Source organism: Perna viridis, chromosome 1, assembly GCF_037379345.1.
Source record: "Perna viridis isolate PV_CMFRI_1.1 ecotype Kerala chromosome 1, ASM3737934v1, whole genome shotgun sequence".
NCBI lineage: Eukaryota > Metazoa > Mollusca > Bivalvia > Mytilida > Mytilidae > Perna > Perna viridis.
In genome coordinates this window covers 22,378,509-22,404,470 of record NC_142445.1, presented here as the reverse complement: position 1 = coordinate 22,404,470, position 25,962 = coordinate 22,378,509, and the positions used below count along the sequence as shown (strand labels likewise).

The 25,962-nt window shown below is 33.1% G+C and overlaps 2 protein-coding genes across 5 annotated transcripts in view; one reads left to right on the top strand and one right to left on the bottom strand.

The window, feature by feature from the left end:
* Positions 1–14,218, top strand: part of LOC148627808 (importin-9-like) — a 33,677-nt gene extending 19,459 nt beyond the window's left edge. Inside the window, exons 15-25 of one of the 2 annotated variants that reach the window (XR_015921604.1) lie at positions 1,272–1,350; positions 1,917–2,062; positions 2,371–2,499; positions 3,344–3,416; positions 3,823–4,025; positions 4,503–4,669; positions 5,613–5,746; positions 6,828–6,955; positions 7,259–9,188; positions 12,127–12,197; positions 13,991–14,218. Coding sequence is in view for 1 of the 2 variants with exons in the window: in XM_088579366.1 (XP_088435492.1) it covers positions 1,272–1,350; positions 1,917–2,062; positions 2,371–2,499; positions 3,344–3,416; positions 3,823–4,025; positions 4,503–4,669; positions 5,613–5,746; positions 6,828–6,955; positions 9,080–9,188; positions 12,127–12,197; positions 13,991–14,107 (1,356 nt within the window). In the remaining variant the exon portion in view is untranslated. The remainder of the gene's footprint in view (positions 1–1,271; positions 1,351–1,916; positions 2,063–2,370; positions 2,500–3,343; positions 3,417–3,822; positions 4,026–4,502; positions 4,670–5,612; positions 5,747–6,827; positions 6,956–7,258; positions 9,189–12,126; positions 12,198–13,990) is intronic. The other variant, XM_088579366.1, reaches the window with a different exon arrangement.
* A 627-nt stretch (positions 14,219–14,845) lies between these two features.
* On the bottom strand, positions 14,846–25,723 carry LOC148627807 (uncharacterized). Of its 3 annotated transcripts, none has more exons than XM_088579382.1 (7): positions 25,655–25,723; positions 23,881–24,113; positions 22,996–23,175; positions 21,650–21,768; positions 19,723–19,750; positions 18,797–18,852; positions 14,846–16,560 (listed from the first exon to the last, which is right to left on the bottom strand). In XM_088579382.1, the coding sequence occupies exons 2-7, from the start codon at positions 24,110–24,112 to the stop codon at positions 16,423–16,425; spliced, it is 753 nt and encodes a 250-aa protein (XP_088435508.1). In that variant the 5' UTR covers position 24,113; positions 25,655–25,723; the 3' UTR covers positions 14,846–16,422. The 3 variants fall into 3 exon arrangements, with proteins under 3 accessions (XP_088435508.1, XP_088435527.1, XP_088435518.1); XM_088579401.1 differs by having other exon boundaries at positions 22,996–23,154; XM_088579392.1 differs by having other exon boundaries at positions 25,684–25,715.
* Positions 25,724–25,962: the final 239 nt, after the last annotated feature.

Here is a 25,962-nt window from a genome sequence, read left to right as displayed (position 1 = left end):
ACAAGGCATTTTTAAAAGCAAACTATCTCTGCTTTCAGACATGTCTTCTGGAAGATTTATTTATTAATAATCCAGAAAGTAGATGCCAGTTGGAAAATGGATCAAAGTTTCTTTTTTTTTTTTTTGCATTGATTTATGCATATACAGGTGAAAGTGCAACATGGTAACTATATGCTGCCTTTCATATAGGATTCTCATATGTATATTATTGACTTAGTGATATATGATTATCATATTGCCCAATACTCATAATGAATTTAAACCGGTGTCGGATGAAAAAGTAGTACTGGACAGGCACTAAATTCCAACCAATACTTGGATGTTGCACAAGAATGTCAGTTACATTAATTACTCAGAGTAAAGTGTATTAGGAACTTCAAAATTTGGAATGCTTGACAAAAAGATGGATGAAATAAAATACATACTGAAAGAATTATTTGAGAAGCAAACCAAGTGCCAGTTTCAAGGATTGTTTTGGTGTTCTGGAGGACATTTAGGCATTGCCTCCAAGTTTTCTGAGTGCGGCCAGGATTCCTAAAAAAAAGGGGGGGTGCTAGAACATTATTTACCATTTTTTGTCAATTTTGACAATTTTTTTTTTTTTTTTTTTTTTTTTCCATTAAAAAGGAGGTACCTACCCCCTACACATGCTTACACACACACACACACATGTAAAATGAAATAATGTCAATCATATCACACTTCATTTGTATGTTATGTGTGGTACTTTTTGGCTGTGCACAACCATGGACATTAATCGTCAAAAATACAAGGGGTTATTTTAGCTAATGAAAACTTTTGTGATTTTGAGGCAAAAAATGTAATTGAAAAATTTTGCTGATTCTCATTTTGTCACATTTTGTTACACTAAATACCTAAATACTTCAGGGTAAATATTTTGCATACTGTAAACGTATTAATATTTGCGGTTTCTTATTTTCGCGGATTCTGTCAAATGAACATATTCACGGTTTCAAAAAATGATTAATGTTATATAATGTTAAAAAACCCAATTCGCACATACTGTTTTTCACAATTTTCTGTCCACCGCGAAAATAGTGAAAATTAGTACACCTCGAAAATTGCTACGTTTACAGTAATTTAATTTGGCATATTTAGACAATCTGTTAAAATACACAATGACTGTGGAAAATACTACACTTTTTGGATTAAAGATGAGATTTGATTAATCAAATTAAGTATAATTGTCACATTATATGACTTGAGGTTGAAATCATTCAACTTACTGCTAGTTCCCTTTTTTCTAATAGGTTGAGAAGTCTTTCACAGCCACAATAGAGAATAAAATCACACCTCTTACCCTGGCTGTTTATCTTAAATATTCTTGTGGTAAGTGTGATTACATGTACAGTCATAAAACACCTTCACTTCTTTTGAAATATTTCTTGACTGGGTGGTATATTGGAATCACCCTGTTAATCCATCTGAATTTCGTTACAATTATCTCGGCTCCCAGTAAATGGATTGATTTCAAATTTGGTGTGTGGTTTATATATAGATGGTGCATATGATTTTGGATTCTGTCCAATGTCAACTTCCTGCAAGAGTAGCAGTATACAAATAACATGTTAAGAGATGTATAAGAATCTTTAAAAAGCAACGTCAACTAATTTTTCACGATTCTTAAAATTGCTATGAGGGGGAATATTCCAAGATAATGACAATGATGTGTTGTTCATAGGGGAACCTTACATATTTACAAGTTAATTGGTAAATTCATTAATTATTGCAACTTAATCCTGTTATAATGTATGAAATTTTTGGGGAAAACTATTCAAATGTGAAAAAAACACTCTGAATTGCAAGATGATTATAACTGCTTTGGGACACAGTGCCAATTTAGATTTCATTTATCCAGTGTGTCAGTGTTTTGATGAAATGGGATTTATTTTCAGATCCTGTGATAGGGGGTATAGTACAGGATATATTCAGAGAATTAGCAGAGAATGAGAGCTGTAGACAACCGTTAGAGGATAGATTATTACCAACACTTACAAGTATACTACAGTCTCCTGATAAAGTTCCCCTTGGAATGCCTGCAGTAAGTCTGATTTCATTCTAAATACTTTATGAAAATTTTTTATAATGTGTCACATTATCACTCATGATCAGGAATTGACAAAAAAAGAGAAGAAACAGAGATACAAGAAAGAGTATTGTGTTTTTCAGCCGTCTTGAAATGATATTAAATGATTACTTACTTCTTTTAATATAGATGAAACTGGCGATAGACTTTTTCATTTAGTAATACACATTAATCAAGTGTCTGTAGCATTTATATGAGATAGGAATTTCTGTGAGTGGTTTCACCTCACGACACTTTTGAATTTCTGTTCCTTTTCTCTGCAGACAGCATTAGAGTTACTGGAAGTACTAGTCAGAGCCACCAATGGACCTTTGTCTGGAGGTATGGTAACTAAAGGATTTCCTGCCGTGGTTCATGTTACATTGAACACAGATGATAATGCTACCATGCAGGTATGGTTTCATATGGGCAGTTGTATTATATTGCATTACTTGAAAATACATATTTACACTTCTACACGTAGAAGGTGTTGTACACTTGAATTGCCTTATCCATCCGAGTTCAATTTTAATTATTTTGGCTAGTACTTATGGTATTGATTTCAAATTTTGTATAAGGCTTCAATAATAAGGGCATACATTGTAAGCAATTTTGATTGCTGTATTGGTAATTCAGAGTTGGCAAAATTTGTCTGACTTGACACAAATTTGGGGCATTCTTGCTTTATGAGGAGGATCCATACCTGAGCCATACCTGACAGAATAAAGGTTTTGGGTTTCATTGCTGTAAAGACAGAACTTTTAAAATAACCTAGGACGTTTCTCCTGTAAGTCCTCAGACTTACAGTGTAGGAAATGTTTTAATAACTGTGGTATCAACTTCCTGCTAACAGCAATTTGGAATTTTACTGTATGTGGAAATGCTTTAAAATTTTGTTTGCAGTTTCACTTCAATGAGTTGTATGTCATATTTTGTGAGTGAGGTGGTTTTTAATGTCCTTGACTACCCTGTTTTGCACAGATGGTCATATTTTATAATATCCACTTTTTTTAAGTATTGGTTGTGTGGAATTTTGCCTAGCTTTATATTAATAGCCATTGGGAATTTAAAAGTGCCATGATCACATTCCAAATCTGTTCTTTCTTTATCACCATGTGATTTTAATATGTCTAGAGGAAACTTTAAATAAAAATGCAGCTTGAACATTTTTATAACCCTTTCTAACATTATAACGATTATACCTTGTTTTGTCACATACAATAAAACTATTGTAATGTTTAAAAAAATTTTATTCAGAATGGTGGCGAATGTCTTCGTGCTTTTGCTTCTGTTGGACTTGAACAGATAATGGTATGGCATGATGAACAAGGTAATGGTAAAAATATGAAAGGTATTTCTTGTCATTGATATACAATAATAGAAGTTATATTGATGTTTAACAAGGACTTGACATACCAGTAGTTTACAACAATTAAAAAAAAAAATAGCATTTGCTCTATCACTCGGGCCATTCTATGCATTTTCACTTCAACGATACCACTTTATTATTAACCAACTACCCAAAATACGTTAAAATATGTCAAAAACTGTCCAGTTGATATAAATTCAAACAGGGCATCTATACGAGGCCAATATGAAATGCTTTAGGGATTTTGATGAAATTTTATGGACAGGTTGGGCATCATATGTAGATGTACATGAAGGAATACAGTTGACTGTTTGAGGACTTTAAAGGGAGATAATCCAATCTCATTTTTAGCCACTAATATTTTCAGGTCATAATGGGTTGTACTATATAATACAAGCAATATCCAAACTGCTAGACCCTAAAACATCTGAACATACTGCATCATTTGTGGGTAGACTGGTGTCGGTTGTGATAAGTAAGGTTGGTAATCAGCTGGGAGAGAACTTAGATCTTATGTTGAGGGCTGTACTAAGCAAAATGCAACAGGCTGAAACACTAACTGTGATCCAGGTATGTTGATAAGACGGGTTAATAAATTTATTACTGGCCTTTTTCAATGTACATTATGGAGCAAGTAAAGCCAATTTGTTCTACTCTTGGTCTCATAGCCTTCCAAGAGGTATATGAGAGAATGATTACAAGGTTTTCATATTTGTATGGTTGTTGTGTCTGATGTGGTGATAAATTGTATTAGTTCAACATTACTGTATATTTTGATATATTGCCTAAGCAAAACCAACTAATGGTCAAAATGAACACTGAATTGGTTGATTTGAACAGACTAAAAAAATTTAAACTTATGGTTTTTGTTTTTTTGTTTTTTTTTTTCTTATATATTCAATGTGGTTAAAAAGTTTTTGAAATTATTTTACACAAAAACGATATGTTGAAAAGTTGTATACTGGTATATCATCATTGTTTTTATGATATTCATAGTTCAATTTCATAAAAATCAACGACTAATATAATGCTGCATTTCTGTTATAGAGTTTAGTAATGGTATTTGCCCAACTTGTCAATACTCAGATAGAAGCTGTGTTAGAATTTTTAACCAGCGTCCCTGACCCTATGGGAAAACCAGCATTAGAGTTTGTCCTCAGGGAGTGGTGTTCTAGACAACATTTATTCTTTGGATCATATGAAAGAAAAGTCTGGTAAGTTTCAAAGAAACGTAGTGGCTGCAACAGATGGAACATGCTGAAAATTCTTTATGTAAATGAAGTATGCTACCATCATAACTACTTGACTTCAAATAAAATCAGAAGCTGGTAATTGTATCAAGGATTATTGTTCCTAAAGGGAGCGGAAGTGTAGGGAAGTCCTGATAGGGTCAAATGAAAATTTTAAATCTGATAAATAATAAAAAAATGTGCAAGATAGAAAAAAAGATTGGATGTGGTTAAAGGCAACAAATACACCAGCATATTATCTATATATAAAATAATAAATACTTTCAGAGATTGCCAGAAGTTTTTCAACAAGTGTAAACACACTTTTAAGTAAGCTCTGAAAGGCCTCGACAACAAAAGTAATAAAATCCACCGTAACAGAACAATGACAATTCTTCAAAATCAAACTAAAAAGTTTATATAACGATACAATGATTAACGACCAACAGCAGATAAGGAGTTGCTTGCATGTGAACCATGTACGCCTGTGTCTTTCATCCTGGTGGGGTTGTTTTGTCTCAAACATATTTACCTTATCCATTCTTGTTATATTATTCAAATAACTTCATGACTTAACAAGATTAAACAAGTATAGAGTTATGTTTGTTCAAGAATATTTCATGTTTGACCTGTCTTATATTAATTGTACTGTAAACATATTAATTTTCGCAGTTGCTAATTTTCACAGATTGAACATATTTGCAGGTATCAATTTTCGTGATTTAAAAAAAAATTATTAGCATTTTATAATGTTTAAAATCAATTTGGAGGGTACTGTTTTTCAAAATTTTCTAACCACCACAAAAATAGTGAAAATTAGGACATTTACAGTATATCAGAATGATGGAAGAGCACTACACTCAACAGCTTGCATTATATTCTCTGTCAAAATGATCCATTTACTGAAGAATATACTTGATCTTTTCAGTGCTATAGGGTTGAGTAAGCTGTTGTTACATGCTATTCAGACAAATGATACCAGGTTACAAGAGATAACTGTACAGGGTGATCAGATAGAACCACAAACCAATGGAATAAGGACAAGATCAAAAGCTAAAAATAGTAAGTACATGTCAATATTACCTCACCACCTCACCTACCCTCTTCATCCCTGGTGGGACATAAGGCCGCAACAAATTCACTCCATTTCCCTTTGTCCTTCGCCACATGTTGTGCTTGTCCCAGGCTGTATCCAAAATCTTTAAGCACGGCTGGGACTGTTCTCCTCCAGGTGGTACTGGGTCTGCCGGTTTTCTCTTCCCAGGTGGTGTCTATTGTAGGGCAACTTTTGGCAGGCATTCATTTTGCATCCGTAACACATGGTCCAGCCATCTGAAGGGCCTCTTTTTTAGTTCAGTTGGGATTGATTGGCAATTGCACTTCTTCAGCAATTCATCGATTCCGATTTTCTCTGGCCAAAATATTCCTTGGATTCTCTTCAGGCCATAGTTTTGGAATACTTCCAACTTCTTTATATCGCTCTGGATGATACACCAACATTCTGACCCATACAACAATACTGGCTTGACGTTACTGTTGTAGATCTGTATTTTTGTTTTCTTGCTGTCAATATCACCTAAACTATGTCAAATGCTAAAAAGAGTAAGTACATGTCAGTATCGCCTAAACTAGGTCAAAAGCTAAAAATAGTAAGTACATGTCAATAGCAGCTAAACTAGGTCAAAAAGTAAAACTACTAAGTATATACCAGTTCCATCAAAGCTTTGATATAGGGCAATCAATGTACTGTTACTCAGAGGTAAATTTTTAAAATTAATTTTAAACATAACTTAATTGGCAAAAATTCTTATTTGCAAAAATGTAAAGCTCTGTGAAATAATTCTTTTAAAAGTTTTTAATCATGAAGACTATGGAAAATCTGGTATATTAGATGGGTGAAGTTGAATGTCCTAAACTGGAAGTGAAGCAGCCATTGAACCAATGCTGCCATGATATAGCATGACTTCTGCCTCAAAACTACCATACTACCAGTCTATGCCAGAAACTATCAAACATTCCAAGTGATTATATTTACATATTTAGAAAAAAAAGTAAACATTCAACTTCAGGCAATTCGTTAATAAAGATTTGGACCTGATTGGATTTATAAATTTATTTCTTCAAGCAAATTTTGTCTTTGTAGCTCCTACTCAGTGGACAACAGTTCCAGTCCTAGTAAAAGTTTACAAGCTGCTTATTAATGAATTGTCAAACCAGATTGAAGAGAATATGGCCAAGCAGAAAGATGAAAGTCTGAGTCAAGAAGATGAGGTTAGTTTTGTATTAGTAAAATTTACATGTACTGTAAACTGGGAAATTTTCATGCCATCTTTTTTTTCCCAGTTTCTGTGATCAATCTAATTTGGCACAGTTTTAAATTTGTGATCTTTTCCCCAAAAAATAGTATAATGTTCTTCAAAAAAATATTCATGACAGTTTATTTTCGTATTACAGGTATTACTGCGAAAATAGTGAAATTAAAACTGCCACAAAAATTTCATGGTTTATAGTATGTACAAGTGCACAAGTGATCATTTGTGAATAACTATTGTAGTTTCTTCTTTTTTGTTTCAGTGTATCAATTATTTGGCATAATGAATGCAGAACTATTGATCACAAAATAAGTACTCCATTATATATAGATAGACAGACAGACAGACACACACACACAACAGCAAAAACTTCATTGTGGTATAATGGTATAATGCTGAAGTCGTCGTCCATAGTCACTTGGTTTTTGTGCGATATGTTGATTTTAAGTTGCCAACCTTTTTGAATTTTCAGCTTCAATAAGAAGGCTGATATTGATCTTTGGTGTTATGGCCCCAAATGTTTTAAAATTAGGGACCCCAAAAAAAGGCAAAAGCAGGCATTTCATAGAGTTTAACTATAACTCCATAAAAAAATAGGAATGTTTTAAGATATTTTTCCACAATATTCTATACCACTATAGTTGGACTGGGATTGATTTTAGGGAGTTAAGATTAGAACATTTTAGGAATTAGAACCCAAGAAAGAGGTCAGAAATATTTGTTTTCCTGATGTCCAGACAATAACTTGACTATTAATGTAGTGATTTCTTTGAAATTGTATTACAAGGTGCTATACCTCCTAAGGAAGTATGGCATTGATTTTGGGGTTAGAGACTTGAGCCTTTTGGATTTAGGGACAGAAAGGGGGTTTGAAGGTAGCATTTTCCTTATGTCCAGACAATAATTAAGTTAAAGTAAATGATTGATTGCTTGTTTGTTGTTGTTTAACGCCCAAGCAGCAGTATTTCAGCTATATCCAGTCAATGAACATGAAATTACGATGAAATGAAAAATGGGATGGGACACAAGGATTATAGGGTCGACAAATTTGGATTGCCACTGGAAATAGGGAGAGGTGGGTAGGGTTAGACAATTAAGCCTCCTGTGGCGAAGTGCAAAGGTTTCTACTCCTAATGAATACCACAGCAGGGTTCTTTAAGGTGCAAGGAACGTGGCATCTTTCCAGACATGTTGTACTACAATGGTTTGCAGTCAGGTTTTCAATATTACAGCCTGATGACGCCAGCATGTAGCATGCCAGGGTTTTGAGCACTATTTAGTCGCCTTCTTCAACAAGTTGAGGGCACCCATATCTGCCTAGGGCAGTTAAAATGGATCTCATATAAGTTTAACTACAAGGTGCCACACCGATAAAGGAATACATGGATCAATATTTTGGGTAGTGAGTACAGCCAAGTAAGAAAAAGGGGCCAGAAACTTCAAGGTACCACTTCAAAGGATTGGGATTGATTTTAAATTTTCACTGAAAACAATTAAAGGCCAAATATTATAGAGCTGTTCCAAGTTTGAATAGTGTGTCTATATTTGCCCCAACTGTTCAGGGTTTTACCTCTGCAGTTGTGTCAAGCTGCATCCTGTGAAGCATTTTATTTTTACATGGGTGATAAAAATTCCATACCCTGAAAGTGCTCTAAGGAATGTGCAAATTTCCCACATGCACACAACCAAGATGCAACCAATGCAAACAAAACAACAAACAATTCTAGTATGTGTTTGAATACAAGCTTTAAGTAATCATTATAAAAATCATATAGATTGGACTTGTTTAAGCAAACTGTTAAATTGTGTCAATTTAGATATGTATAATTGTAAGTTTTCTATTTCACATTTCTTTATGTATTCAAACACATACTTCTATCCCTAGTTTAATGTACAATCTTGGGCATAATTACAGTTCATTTGTTCAAAGCTATGTAAGATTTCTTAAATGAGAAACCTGATCATTTGAAGAACTGTATATTGTCACTATTCTGGGTATTTTTTCATGAGACTTTAGTACTGTTGTACTGCAGGAAACTTCATAATTCAATATCCTTGAAACACTCACCTTATATAATTGTAGGATGAGGGTTGGGGAGATGAAGAGGAAGATGACAGTGATGAAGAAGTTGCTTTATCAGGCCAGTCCTTGTCAACTCTCATTGATCAGATGTCTGATGATTACCTCAATGGTGGGTACCTATTCAATCATACCTGTTGACCTTCCCACAAAATCAAGGAAAAATTTAGAATATTCAACGTAAAAATGTAAGACTAGTGGGAGGTTTTTGGTGGAAATTATTGAATTTTTACAGAAAAAAATTTCTAGGGAAAAGTCTTCCCCATGGGACCGTCTCAGTGGGGAAGAATCTTCCTTATGAACTGTTCCAAAACTTAACAGCACAAGCTTCCATTTCCGACAGGGCCTTGCTTCTTAAGTATTACTTCACTTGGAAGTAGTTCTTAGGATGCAATGCACTGTCTGAAACAGGCCTTGGGATAACAGTTACGATTCAATTTCTGAATGAATAGCAGCATACTGCTTTTCATTTTTAATTAAAATTATGAAGACTTGAAAGTTCAATTTTATAACGAAAGCATTGATTAAGTCTCCCTTTTTTGTGGCGAAAATCTTATTTAGGTACATTGATCCTTATTTAATGACCTAGAAATTCATATGTGCAATGGGTAAAACAGACCCATCGAAATTTTTTTAAGCACATCTGACATTCGGTCAGACACAAGGTGATGACTTGTCTGACCGAAAAAACTCTGAACAATTTATCGACACGCTAACATTTTTGATGGGGGGGTGGGAATCTCCAAGTACATTTTAAATAAATAAGTTCGACCCAACAAAATTTCAAATGAAAATTTGTTTTATCAGATGTTCAATTATTAATCTTTATCAATTTCGATGTAAAAGAAATATACTTTATTATTTTTTTCATTATTATTTTGACAATATAATGACCACATGTTTCACATGTAAACGAGTAGCGAGACAACAGAAGGGACGATATATCAAAGGACGAAATGACGTGTAGCGAATGAACCGGAAGTTACATATTATTGTTTTCAATCAAATTGATTGACTATCTCTCTAGACTGTAGACTAATTCACGTAATTATTGAAACGTTCTAGTTTTATTATTCACAAAAACCACTTCAGTTTTGAGAAAATCTTCTTTAATGTAAGAAAAAAACATCGGACACCCGGGCCGACAAGCAACATGTATTTACCGGACCCGGGACAATTTTACCGGACAGGTCCGACGGTCCGGCAGGTTTCGATGGGTCTGGGTAAAACCATACTTTCAGAAAAGATGTACACTTTCACTCAATGGTGCTATCTGTGCAAAGTGAGGCGTGATGCCAAATTTTGCTACTGGCCACTATGGCCCTTTTAGGCTTATTCCCCTAAAATTATCCTGCACTTGCTCCAGGAAATGATGAATGGGAGGATTTTGTCTTTTGGGCAGTAGAGGATAGGAATTTTTACTATGGATTTTTGTTAGTCCTCTACCATGTTGAGCCGAAGAAGATTTTAGATTTGCACTCCATCATTCCGGGAAAAAAGTTGAAGTTTACTGCACTTTTTTCTAAGCGCTTGCAGATATTGGGCTGATTTTTGGTATGTGAGTCTATCCTGATGAGTTACAGATCAAGGTTACATTCTGTACAGCTTCACCAAGTTATGGCCGTTGAAATTACAGAAATTTAAGTTTTCCACACTTTTTTCCAAAATTGCTTGCAGATATTGAGCTGACTTTCTGTATATGAGTTTGCCTTGATGAGTTACAGTTCATGGTTTCGTTCCCCTCTGCTGATTTTTGTTTGAGTTGTGGCTCTTGAAGTTCGAAAAATTTACCAAAATTTAAGTTTTCTGCACTTTTTTCTAAACACTTGCAAATATTTAGACAATTTTTGGTACACAAGTCTATCCTGATGAGTTACTGATCAAGGTTATGTTTTGTTTCGCTTCACCAAGTTACGTATGACCCTTGAATTTACAGATATTAAAGTTTTCTGTACCTTTTTTCTAAACACTTGCAGATATTGGGCTGATTTTTGGTATGGGTTTACCTTGACGAGTTACAGATAAAGTTTACACCTCATTCTGCTTTGCTGATTTTTTCCAAAGTTTCAAAATCAAGATCATTTCCTTGTATTCAATGATGCAAGGTAGTATTTTGGTCAGTGTTATAAACAGTGGGTAGAGGACTATGTTCTGTTTTGCACTACTCTCAGAATGCTTGTTATTTTTTTTATTTCATAGCTCCCCATAGTTTTTTAATGGGGTTTCAGATAATGATATCCTTTGGATCATTTTGATTCAGCATGTTTTCCTGATTGTTTTATCATGGAGGTCTTTAGATGAAAAGAGCACAGCTCCATCTTATTTGGATGACATGTTACCTGTCAGCCTGTACAAATGTACATGTATTGAGTTGCTTTCGAATTCATTTCAATTATTAATACTGGTATCTTGGTCTAGTTGGAGTCTGATTAATCAGTCAAGAAGTAATTAAACATTTGTTGCATTTTGGCAGGTCATTTATTGTCATTGGTAAAAGCTTTTTATCGATTAGTTTTTGCCTGTGATTTCAAGCACCAATGGTATCAAGTCTTTGATATTGTAGTTATAGAAGAGGATCTGGATGATTTTTCAGATTTTGAAAATATGAAAGTGTGGCACTAATGCTGCAGCTAGGGTAGTATAAAAGAGGAAAATATATTCGGGATGGGGGCATTGGCACAATCCCACTGTGGCACACACCTTAGAGACCTCACTAATTACAGTGAAGGTACTTTTATTCATGGATATTAATTTTCTTGGTCTGCAGACAAATCGTTGAATTGTGTGTTTTTTAATTTGTGATTTGATATTTCCCACAGTACATATACAGTACAGACAATGTATTTCATTGGGAATTTAATTTCATGATTTGAGTTAACTATGAAATCCACAAAAATTGGTAGACCATGAACATGGTCATACCAAGGCAATTTTTCACTTAATTGAGAACGATAGATTTTTAACATTTAGCAGAAATGTCTTGACAACAAAATGTTTTTAACTATTACTTTCCCAGAAGAAAATTTACCCATTAATATGTCTGTCAACAGGTTTGGAAGACCCTGAAGAGGAAGAGGACCCAGACTACAAGAAGGATCCAATCTATCAGATTGATTTACAGGTATGTACATTAGGTTGATCAAATAACACATTTTTTGGAACCCAAATATAATGTAAGAGCGGGTTAACAATGTTCCTTGGTAATCATAACTCAGTAGAAGGGTAATGACCCACAGGTGCATGGATGCACAGTGTGGGAAACCATTTTTTTTCCCAACTTGCCATTCTGGCTAGTGGGATATTGATCTTGCTAGCCAAATTTTTTGGGGTTTTTTGTCTGTACTATCATCTATTTTCTCTTGGATATGACTATCTTCTGCCTTTCTTTTTCTTTCTTCAACTATCTTTTCATTTGTTTTTAAATTTATCAAAAACTTTCCCATTTTCGAATATTCACTCCCATTAAGTTTTTCATGTACAATAAGAACTCCATTTCTGAACTCATATTTTAAAAATTAAATTATATTTCAACATATTCATCATTATGAAGCAAGAAAATGTTTATCATTGCTTCTTGTTCATTTTTATTTTGACAATAAACAAATAATTTAAGGTAACATATCATGAATTATCAAGATAATTTCGCTTGAATACTAATTTGAGATCGGGACCGTAACTTAGGTTTTGGCACATCTCGTTTACCAGAAATTTAAATGGCAGATTGTAAACAATGCTTTACATTTTTTGTAAAATTGTGCATCTCATGCCAAAATTCACTTGACATATTAGATCTAAATCTAAACTTCTTAAAATGTAGGGAAAATGTTTTGAATGTATGTTGTTAAGGGATGTTTAACTAAATAACCTGTTGGCTGGTTAACTTTCCTTGGAACTCGCCAATTAAATGAATGCCACCAAATTGACGAGTGTATGCTAATGAGAACTCGCCAAATTACACATATACATTGTACTTGTATTTGCGAGCTGGCGAGTGGTGGTTTCCCACACTGGATGCATCACAATCTATTTAATTATGATCCAGGTATTAAAACTGGAACCACTTTTGCGATTCGAATCAAAATCCAAAATTACAATGTAGCAACTGAAATTAAAAAACAGAAGTAATGACAGTGACAAATTTTGTTTTTCAATTTAAAACCATTTTTAATCTGCAGTGTGAAACTGTAAGGGGTATAGGATAGTTGTGTCCTACAATTAGTATTGGACTGTCAACCAAGAATCATGATTGAGTGGAATCATTACACCAGTATAATTCAGTCGTAATATTTCTTTTCATTTCTCTTTATTATACCTGCCACTTAGAAGTGGGGGGAATATATAGTGATAAGGATGTCCATCCTTCTTTCAGTTCCACAGGGGGGACCCATCTCTTATCCATTATTCCTCCTATCCTCTCAATGGAGTTTTCACAGAATCTTTATTTCATGTTCCATTGTGCACCTCCTATTTTAAATTTTGAGTGTTTCACATAGCAAAACAATGACTTTGTCATTCGTGAATATGGAGACATAGGGAACCCATCCATTACTCCTCCTATACCACTGAATGAAATTAAATGAAACTTACAGAATCTATTACATGATCCCATTGTGCACCACATTTTTTAGATTTTGATCCAGATCAGTATGGAGGTCAAAAGGTGCATGTTATAGAATGAGGAAATCAAGTTAGTGAGCATTGCTCACAGTTTTTCTAGTTTCAATTTATTTTAATCAATCAGTTGTTTATTTATCTTCAATTATTCATATTTGCTTTTATTCTGCCATGTAAATTATTAAAAAATTTAAAGTCAAGAAAACAACAAAATGAGAAAAATTTCAGAAAGATAGAAATGTGTAACAAGAAAAGAAAAAAAAAAGGGAAAAATAGTTGTCTTCAGTTCTTTTCTTTCAGAATTATTTAACAGAATTCCTACAGTCACTTTCCCAGCAGCCATGCTATGCATCATTCTGTGCTCATCATACAGAGTCTGAGAAATGTGTACTACGGACAATTAACATTCCTGTATAACACAGGTTCTATGTTTTAATTGCAGTTTTAGGAAAGGATTGGCTTGGTGAAACGAATGTGCAATGTTATTGTTAAAATATTTAAATGCTATAAAGTCTTGTTGCTATGAAGTTCCAACAAATTGTTTTCTTCAGCCCACTTGATTACATATAGATTTATAAACTGACATTTACTTTAACTGTATACCAAAAAGGTTCATTTTATTAGACTTGATGTCGTCTCTATAACACAGCATTTATTTCAATGAAACTTGGCAGGATGGATTTGGGTATGTAGTCATGCATATTTACTGATATTTTGTTTTGACAGTTGCAGAAGAACTTGATTTGAAGTATTTAACTGAAATTTGTCTTCAGATATTGGGAAATTAGTTGTCGAGAACTTTGCCATGGAAAGCTTTTAACTTTCTAAAATTTAAAAGCATTGCATGAAGATAATGTGCCCACAGAAAATCTTACAGTACTCTAGTATAAAATGAATGAAGTGTGACCAAGGCCGATATAGTAGAAATACAAGCAGAAAGACAGCAAAGTTCTGCATATAAATGAATACAAAAATCAGTCTGACAAACATGTCTCCTTGGATTTTTTATTGCGTTCTAAGAAATTGGAAATTCTAGAGTCCAGCATGGCAGTGATGTGAACTTGCTATGAAAGATATAATCAGATCATTGTTGCACCATGGTCACCTTCCAGGTAAAAACTGTTGTGGATTGAAATAACCAGAAATAGTCAGTAATTTGTATATATAAAAATTCTTTTAATACAAATTCAAAACAAGAACACAAAAATGACTATTTCTTATAGTACAAATTAAAACAATAACAAATATATCCATTTTATGGAGAAACTAACAATAAAAACACATTAACACATTTAAAAGCATCTTTCTGATTGATATTAAACAACAAAGGAAAAAAGAACAACAAATCTTTGAAAATACATTTTTGTAAATGGAATGTTTACTATATCATTGATCAAATATTTTAATTTTTTGACATGCAAAATGCACCACTGTCATTGTATATCCCTAATAAATTAGTGTTTTAAAAATATATATTTTTCATGCACTTTTCTGCTTACATATACTAAAACTATTACACTCATGCAGTAACATTATACATTTAAAAATCTTGCATGCAGACCAAATATGGTATAAAAAGATTTATGTAAATGTGAAATATTGTGACATAATTGTCTATCAATTGTTTACATTTATTATAAAAGTGTAAAAACTATTGGCAAATTTTAAGACTTGCCACTAGCCAATCATACTAAACTTTTCAGTCACAACTGAAAAACAATGTTACAATGGACTTTATTAAGTGGTTAAAGTTATTTGAATGTTGTCATGTTGTGTAGCTCATAACTGTATGTGACACACATAGGCATGCTAAAAATCTACACTAGAAATTGTGACTTAGACAATTTTACTTTTTAGTGAGTGCATAAAATGTCGATGAGAAAGAAAAATGAAGATCAAGAATAATATGTGTAAAATACAGCAATATGATATATCTACATTCTAAAAATCCTGTGGTAGAAGTCATGGTCGCATGGTTATTATGAGTAGTGATACATGTACATAATAAACATCTAAGAACTAGATCAAGACAAAAAGTTTAGTGTGGTTCTACCTTAAAAAATAAAACGGGCAGAAGGTAATTCATCATAACTCGAGATAATCAATGATACTGTTCAAATACATTTGTTAGGTCCTAAAAAAACAACTCTTACTGTGTTTGCTATAAAGTGTGAAATATTTTTTTAAGAAATGCATGAATCACCCATTATAATCTTCTGTTTGGTTTTTAGGCAGAGCTGTACTTAAGACTTTGAAAAAAAAGTCCAATAATAAGTATCACCCAAAGGTCAAAATGGTACACAATCGTAAATCAACTATGTACATGGGGAAAAAAGGCACACAATAATATTATATATATTTCTTCTTTGAAGAGGATAGAATTCAAAAGAGGTTTTCTGTACTATGTACTATGAAAGAACTTTCAATTACATCATTTAATGGAAAGGGGGGTGCAATTATCATCTACATAATTTACAACTTAAATTTAAGAAATTGAAAACAAATCGTTAAGTTGGTATAGAACAAACAAAAGTGCATTCACAGTAGTATGTATAGACAACATGATCATCTTGGTGATTTAATGTAAACACAAGGTTTTCTAAACTAGTACTTGTATTATGTGGGTTAAAATCAATATTTTCAGGGTAAATGAATTACATGATTTGATTAAAAATTGCATTTCATTTGTTTGTTAATTATTACAGATATATATCACGATAGAAAATTCTGATTTAGTGACTTATTCCACTATCCTGTGAATTGTGCTCCATTGAATCTGAGCTGTGTGACAAAAAGTCCATCTTGTTTCCTTGACCAAAGTTAAATGGTCCCTGGGGTATATATGGTGAAGTTGGTGACAGATAACTCATCTGTAAAAAAATCAATCAACAAACAAGAGCAACACAGAGTGTGACATCACCTCAATATATTTTTAAGTATTATTAAAAATCAGACAGGACATGATTCATCCTATCTCAAGATAATCAAAGAAACTGCTCAAATATGTTTGTTACATCCTAAATAAAAATCTGTGTGCTATATATATTGTGAAATATTTTTTGTACTTTTCTGTTGTAAAACATAAACAAATTTTAAGTGTCAATATCTCCAGTGACCAACTTTCATTTGCATTCTTATTCTTGAATACATTCCTTCTGAAGGATTTCCATTCAAACAAATGTTAGGATTTAGAAATGCATGAATCACTAATCATAAGCTTCTGTCTGGTTTTGAAGAAGGGCTGTGAATGCCTTGCCAAGTTCGCTATGAGATCATCAATTTTTTGTCTAAAATAGACCATGTGACTATCACATTTATGGGGCATGTTTAGCAGACAGGCAGTGACTACTACTTTAAAAGCCTTGGGTATGACTTGGCCTGGGATTGTGCCTGTCATCTCCAGCACTTGAGGCGAGAACACTACTTAGTGTTCTAGCTAGGATTTGAAAATAGAGGGACGCAGGGAAGAGGGCACTTTAACGCATAGCATGGGTTTATTTTTAACAAATAAGGGACATTGATTTTGTATGTTTGTGTTAAGTCAGTAATTTGTATTCTTATTGCTTTCTTAACAACTTTTGAAAATGACAGTCGCATCATAATTTGCAAGCTGAGTAAATTTGACTGCATGATTAATATATGCAAGACACCCTTATTGTATTGAAAGACCTTTCTCAGTTGACCAAGTGCTTTTAGAAAGAGCAATCAAGGGAACCAAGGTTATAGCGGTAATCAAAAGAATGCAATCCAGGGACAAAGACCAGACATACACAACAAAGAACATAAAGTAACTAAAATCATACATACAAAGTAACATAAGTTAATGAGCAACTCGGACTCCACTAAAAACTGGGAGCATGGACCAGGTGCAACGGTATTCCTCGGCTTTTCTAGAAACACCCGCCAAGTTGCTCATAAAAAGTCAAGTCAGGGATAGACAAACAAGGAAAGGAAAACTATGAACCGTTAAATAAATCAGTTTTCATGGTGCAGATGGATACACCATAACGATCCACGATGATGACGATGATTCATGATGACGACCATGAAACTTCTGTAGTGATGACTTCAATCTTGTAGCAACATAACCCTGTTCCAGAAGCCTATTTGTTAGAGATCTAGCGTGATACAAAAAGTCTACATAGTTTTGGCATGCTCTGGCATAATGTATGAGTTGTAATATGAACACTCCATACACAGGTGCTGAAGGGATGTTGCCACAGATGAAAGTAAAGTTGACAATTCTGAATGAAAAGTCATCATGTTTGTCGTAAAGTTTGGTCAATAGTTTTCCTTTACCATCGATTTCTAAGTGTAGGTCAAGATATGAGGCTGACTTTACAGTGTCTGTAGTATTCTTTATCTCAAGTTCTTTGGAGTAGATGCCATGTATCAAATCCCTGAAATTAGGATGGTTAAAGATAATACTTCATCTATATAGCGGAAACTGAGATTAAAGGATCTAGCCAAACTATATTCTCTCTTTCGGATCAAATTAGCTATAAAGTCAACCTCATAAGAGTGAAGGAATGGGTCAGCAAGTAAAGGAACGCAATTTGTACCCATAGGAATGCCAACCGTTTGTTGAAAAACACGTCCACCACACTGGACAAATATGTTGTCGATTAAAAATTCCAGCATTTTGTTAACATCTTCCTCTGTATATTTGGAAGATGATTTGGAATTATTTCTTACAAAGTATGAGGAATTTCTACCAAGAACTACATATTTGTATCTAGTTATACCATCTTTTTTGGAAAAAACAATGATGTATAATGTTTTTAAGTCGGGATTTTAACTGAGTATGGGGAATAGAAGTATAGTGTTGAAAAATCATAAGTGTTAATGCTATTATATTCAGATAATAGTCTTGTACTGATTGCCTCCAAAAGATCTTTCAAATTTTTCAGGATCCACATTGAATTAATACCACTACAGGAGTAACAAGTGTTGTGGTAGGACTGCAGACCCTCTTGGACTAGTACTAGGAGACCATTACAATACATCAAGGTGGTTTAAGTTGTAAGTATTTGAACTTCTATCTAAATTGAAAAAAAAAAATCAAATGATACAACTCACCAAACATTTCTAAATTTAATTATATACCTGTGGTCTGTAGGATAGATTACAATTCGGCAAACTACTACTGCCAGGAAATGAACCTGCAGATAAAACAATGTACAAGAATGTTTACAACTGTAAAGATTACAGGTTGATTGGAATATAAACATTACTTTTTTTTAGGATACACTTTCTAACTTGCAAGTCTGTTTCTTATTATTTAAGGGTCAATGCCATGTCACATTTGATATTGAATCATTTTCACATAAATACATTCCTTTTATTGAAGTATAACATCAATAAATAGAAAAGCAATAGATACATAACTCTGATAAGGTGCTGATGAATGGGCGAAACTTTTTGAAATTAATTACCATATAAACTGGACCAAGATTCCTTAAACGGCCAAAAATGCCAGTCACTGACCAACTTATTTAATAGATGACTGACGACCATTTTCCAATATCAGACATAAAAAAATGTCAAACCTTATAAATTAGTCTGTGTGGTTTTATTAGTGTCTAAATATAAGGTCTACCAGTCTCCTAATTGTTTATTGGAAATTAATTGACAGGTGTGTGTCAATATTAGCGGATGTGTAGCCACCTGTGACTGATTTACCTGTAACTGATTGGTTGATTGCACAATTAAATTAATGGTACACATGCAGCACCATTGCGTATACGAATGGATTGAAGTGACTCAGAGAATTCTCATACTAGATTTATAAAATTTAGAAAAGATTTAAAAAACCATCATTTTCCTGCTGATTTTTCAGTGGTAACGAAAGCATGTTGTGCTGAAACTACAAATCGGTCATAGTTTGTAATTATTCATTTATCGATTGAATCTTTTTAACACAGAAGTCAACAATTCACTTGAATCAAAATACAAAATGTATTCATGATTTTCTTTTATTTATCAACATTTTTTCATCACTCGGAAGTTCTCAGGTTACCGGAAATACTTACCTGAAGATGCACTTGGATATGGTTTTACCTAAAACAGTACATAAATAAAATAAGTGTTTCAGTTTTAAAACAGCAGTAAGTGTATTTGAAAGTCATACATCTTCTAGCAATACCAAGGGAGGCATTGCCAAAACATTTTTAGAAGCAGTTTGAGATAGTGGTATTACCACAAAAGTTAAAAACTAGATGAGTTTTGGTTTAACTTCAAATAAAATAATAATTGATAATTATGGCCTTTGGACTATTTTAATTTTTTACACCCCTCGCAACAATGTTGGGGAGGGTATAATGTTTTTGACCTGTCTGTCCGTCAGTCCATCTTCAGTTTTCCCACCTTTTTTTGAATGCTTGCAGATATTGACATGATTTTTGGTTTATACATTCACCATGATAAGTTACAGATCAAGTTTAACTTTCATTCCACTCCATCATTTTTTTTACCAAAATTACAGGCCTTGAACTTAGCAAAATTAACAGAAATAAGTTTTCTGGACTTTTTTTCTAAACACTTGCAGATATCAACATGATTTTCAGTTTATAAATTCACTATGATAAGTTACAGGACAAGTTTGCGTTTGGTTCCACTCCGATGATTTTTACTGAAATTACGGGCCTTGAACTTAGCTAAATTCACAGAAATAACCGTTTTTCATACATTTTTCTAAACACTTGCAGATTATGACATGATTTTTGGTATATAAGTTCACCATGATAAGTTGCAGGTCAAGACAAGTGTATGTTTTGTTCCACTACGATGATATTTACTTTGTATTATTAAAACTGAAAGAAATCACAGTCTCGAATTAGAAATTTACTTGAGTATCCAACATCCAGCACGCTCACTAAGGTTCTTTAATTGTTGAATGTTAAGTTATCCCATACGGTCTAAAATGTGATTTTCAAATTACCAACTGAAGTTATTTTTTCACCTGATCTTAATGTTTTTCCACTTATCAGCAAAGTCAATGAAAACACTGAAATTAACTATTCAAAATCATGGATTATATTCAAGTCTCAACTTAATACAATCTCATCAGAATTATTGTTTTTCCAACTGTCAGTTATATGATGTTCACTTTAATCCACTGGTAAATCATATCCCTAAACATAAAAACAGTTGTACAGAAATTAGAGGAAGAATAATCTTCCTTGTATTATCTTTTGTTATCCCCATATTGCTCTTTTGACCTCAGGTGGATTGAACATTTCTTTGGTCATTAATGTGTCTTTGTGTTATATTACTTTTTGATTTAATTTTGAAGAATTGTCATCATTCTGTTACGGTGGATTTTATTTTTTGTTTTGTCAGGGTCTTTCAGATCTTACTTAAAGGTGTGTTTACACTTGTTGCAGACTTCTTGGAGATCTCTGAAAGAATACTATTTTGGATTTAGGTTATACACTACAGCATTTGTTGCATTTCACCATGTCTGTTCTTTTTTCCATTGAAATTGTTTACTGATACTTTAATATACATACATACACAGAAAGAGAACCAAGATTCTAGTGGAAATCAAAAGAATGTAATCCAGGGACAAAGACCTGACATGGAAAACACACACAAGAAAGAACATAAAATAGCCAAGTAATACAAAGTAACAAATGAAAATGAGCAACTTGGACTCCACTAAAAACCGGGAGAATGGATCAGGAGCACCGGTAGGATAAAGGTCTTCTGCTTTTCTAGAAACACCTGACGAGTTGCTCATACAAAGTCCACAAGTTCATGATGACGACTATAACACTTCTGTAGTGACGACTTCAATCTTGTAGCAAGACAAGCCTAACAATTACAATAATTAGACTGAATAATTCAACCCCTTTTTCATTTATGAACGAGAAACCTAACAATATAAAAAGAATGGGGTGAAAAGGTCAAGTTGATGCATTAGGTGAAATGGACTGTGATAAATGAGATAATACATACCCATGTAAGAGGAGTTGGTTGGAAAGGTCTAGTTGGTACAATAGGTGTAATGGGTTGTGATGACTGATGACATCCACATTGACAATGGTTACAAACAGAAGGAGGTGAACTGGTATAGTCTGAAAAAAATACAAGACATATTGCTGCAGTGTATTTATCTTTTATTTATACCCTTCCAAGAAATGTTAGGATGGTAAAAAGGAATCTCCTTGTCTATCTGTTAATTTGTCTGCTTACCTTGTAAGTGCAACTCCTTCTAAACCCTTTTATGGATTGTGTTAACAATTATAGGAAGGTTGATTAGCCGAAGGAATAATTATTTTCCAAAACCTGCAAAGGGAGATAATGTTAAACTTACTACCACTGGTAAGGCAACTGATTTAAACCCATCAATGAATTTTGATGAAATTTTATAGGAAGTATAGGCATTATAAAATATGTAGATGTTTTAAGAATGAAGATGACAATTGTTGGGTACATTTAATGGAGGAAAATCCAAATAAAAGGTTTTACATGATTAAACTTGATATAACACGATAAAGTGCAACTCCTCCTTAACTGCCCATTGTCATAAGTATAGACATTATAAGTAGATATGAATGAAGGAAGATAATTGTTGTCAGATGACTGCAATGGGAATAACCATGTTTAAATCCTGTAACAACAACTCCTAAACAGCCTAATGGATTTTAACCAAATTTTATAGGGAGTAAAGAAATTATAGGAAGGAAGATATTTTATTTCAGGTTACAGCAACAGGAGATAATCTTACTACTGGTTGAACATGATGTAAGTCTATTCGAAGCAGGGTGTATTCCCTTTGTGAGCCTGATTTTGTTCAGCTGATACATATGTAGTGAATACAGTTGAGTTGCATTGTTTCAGACTCGGATGACTTGAAAAGAACAAATGCTCAGTTACTATTAATACACTTTGTATTTAGAATTTATGCACAGTTTTAAATAATAAAAGTGAAGTACATTTAGCATTTTATACAATGTCTTTACTAGAATAATAGATTCTGTGAAAGAATAATCAAGGGAACAAAGATTGTTGTGGAAATCCTATCCAGTGAAAGGAATCATTACATCAATGGCAGACCTAGGGAGGTCTTAGGGGTTGAATTTGAACCCCCTTTTTCAGAAAACTTTGTTCAATTCAGGCAAAACTTAAGCAAAATGAGTAAATTACAGCCTGGAACACCCCACCTCACCCCCAGTTTCCAAATCTCCAGATCTATGACTTAAAAGGAGGATAACAATTGTGACAATCCAAAAAGGAGATGTATAATTCAGTTATGCAACTATTGATAGTATATGAACTGTAATTGGATTACCGGTACCTACTTATAATCCTACACTCGTTACACCAACATCCCTTGAATGCACAATGATCCTTATGTCCTCGCAATAAATTCTTCATGCCATGAATTTGACATCTTCGACAGTATGCTGCTCTCTTATTGTCTTTTATCTTTGCTGGAGTTGGTGATGATGGGGTTTCATCTATAACAAGTTGACCATCATCTGACAATGCGAGGATAAATAAAGGTGGAATATCAAAAAGGCAAATTGATTCTTGCTGATTGTGAAAATCCTATAAAGTTATTTTTTTCTGAATAGTACCAAGGGCAACCATCATTATTAAAAAAAAAACCTTAATGTTGAACTTCAATTAATCAACAAGGGATCATTATGCTAATAAGAATATCAAAAACCAAATAATTGATAGATTTTCAAGAACACAGATATTTTTTAATTATTTCATATTTTAATTGAAGAAGAAAAAGAACTATTACAAAACTTACCAATCAGGTTATGAGTAAATTACACAAAAATTGCTTTAAAAATCTATGACTTTGACTTGTTTTGATCTTATGTCCTCTAACCTCTCAAATAGTTCCATTCAAATTAATTTGGGCAACCAGTTATATCAATTTAATTGAAACCATGACACTCGAAAATGTTTACACAAAATTATTTTTGATGACCTTGAAATTTTACCTCCTGACCTTCGAAGTCAATCAAGAATTTTTTTTTCTGTAGTTATCTGCGAGTCAAACTCTGCAAGCTTGATCCAAATCAAAGTCCAACTAATATTAACCCATTTTAACAAATGACATTTAATTTACATTCATCATTTGATAGAGGAGTTAAAAAAATATCAACGAAGCTGATTTTTATTCTCAAAGAAAATATAAGAAGATTACAGTATATTGTCATTATGCTTACCTGAACCATCACTGAGAGAGTGTTCTGCTTGCTTACTCCTTTCCAACTCAAGTCTTCTCTTCTGAGCAATCACTAGTTTGTTCTTCTCTCTCTTCAGGTTAACAACAGAACATTTGGCACATGAACAATCTTTGTAATAGCACTCATTTTTGTGACCTTTAACCTTCACATGAAGCCCATGAACCAAGCATTTCTGACATTCTTTTGCTTTAATTTTGTTCTCAGATGGCATGCTGGAATTGGAAAAGAATTTCACTATACCTAATGGCTTTGGAGATATATGCTAAAAACTGTGGTCTGACCCTTTTAGTTCTATTTTTAGTAAAGGTAGCCATGTTTTTCAACGGATAAAAAAAATACCACATCAGTTCTAGGCAGAATACCATTTATATCAAGTTTGGTTTCAATTGGTCCAGTAGTATCAGAGAAAATTTTTTTTGAAGTAATAAAATTTAAAATAGCCTAAAAAACATTGAAAAAGGTCACATTAACTCCAATATGGTGTAACAAATTTACACTAAAATTTAATCAAAGATAGATCTCATCATTTGAATACTTTTACTCCAGGTAAGAATTTGGCTAAACCAAATGGTTTAGGAGATATAATATGCAAACAAAAACTGCTGTGTACCACCTATGTTCTATTTTTATTAACAGTGGCCATGTTTTTAGACAAATCATAAATCCCCACATCAGTTCTAGGAAGGACACCCCAAGAAACATTCATATCAAGTTCGGTTATAATTTTGAAAAATTGTTAACAACAATAACTGACAACGATGACAGATGGCAATAGCTCACATGGACCTTTGGGCCCTCATCGATTAGGAAAATCATGTATTAAAGTACTAATAGAAAGTATATTTCATAGTTTTATTTCCACTGGAACAACTCATTTTATGTGACCGAAAACCTAAAATTTGAATCAAATATTTTTATTTTTCTTCCATTTTTAGTTTAACTGACAGTGTGCTGAAATACAGGTATTTGGGGATTGGTCATTTACTTTTATTTGGGGGAAATGGGAGGAAATTTCAAATTTTCTCATTTTTCTTACACCTCTTCATGTAGATAGGAACAAAAATCAATACCCCTTCCAGAACTTGACATAATTTCAACCATCACCACCTTTCATCTTTAATTGGTTAAAATATTTAATGCCCCCCTTAAAGGACTATATAAATCCTTGGTCAGAGGTAACAATGATTAAATTGCTTACATTGTATTTATGTTATTTCAATATTGTTTTAATTTCTAAATAAAATATGTTTACACTAATGATTAAATTACAAAAAACTGTTTTGAGTTATTAACAATCGATTTTTTAAAGACTTGGCTCATGAAATATGGATTTTTTTCTGAAATCTGATGGTAATGATGTCATTAATTTTATTTACCCCAAAATTTGCTCAAATGGGGTATTATTTGAAAAATAATTTTGGGTTGTCTCCAGTCCGATTTTTTTTTGTGCATCAGTCAGATATTTACTAGTTTAGGTTAGATACAAGATAAATTTTATACTCTTTTAATGCTCTGATGGATTATTTTTTGCCAGAGTTAGGAGGGGGAGGATAATTGTAATGCTCTGTCACGTGTCGGCGTAGGGCCACATGCGTGATAGTTGGTCTTTGAAATGCTGAATAAAGATTTGTCATTGTCTTGTGTGGATTTTAATTATTATGCAATTTATGGATAAAAAATCACGTTCAAGTATTTCATTTCCTTTTAACTTTGTCAACAATTTTTCCTACAGTGTGTCTTACAAACTTTCTACCTTCCACATAAAATGACATAAAAAATTACAAAACTGCTTCACACTTTTTAAAATGGCGGGGATGTGACGTCACGCGTTATGTCGTCATCTGTTCATGCGCTGTTTTTTGTTTTTGTTTTTGTTTTTTGTTTTTTTTTTTGTGGGGGTAGTTTTCCTAATTTTATATCTCGATATATGGAGCTTCCCTAAGTAGTGCTTTCTTTGGGCCTAAAATAAACTTTCGGTTGTCCAACTGCATATATAGCTTCACGTGAAAAAAAATTACATAACTGCTTCTTCAAATGGCGGATATCTGTGTACTTGGTCTG

Excerpts from the sequence above, each read along its gene's own strand:
- LOC148627807 (XM_088579382.1), bottom strand. The coding sequence starts at position 24,112 with ATGCCATCTGAGAACAAAATTAAAGCAAAAGAATGTCAGAAATGCTTG. Across the intron at positions 18,853-19,722 it reads ATATCCAAGTGCATCTTCAG|GTTCATTTCCTGGCAGTAGT; the intron begins GTAAGTATTTCC and ends TTTTATCTGCAG. Across the intron at positions 16,561-18,796 it reads ATCTATCCTACAGACCACAG|ATGAGTTATCTGTCACCAAC; the intron begins GTATATAATTAA and ends ATTTTTTTACAG.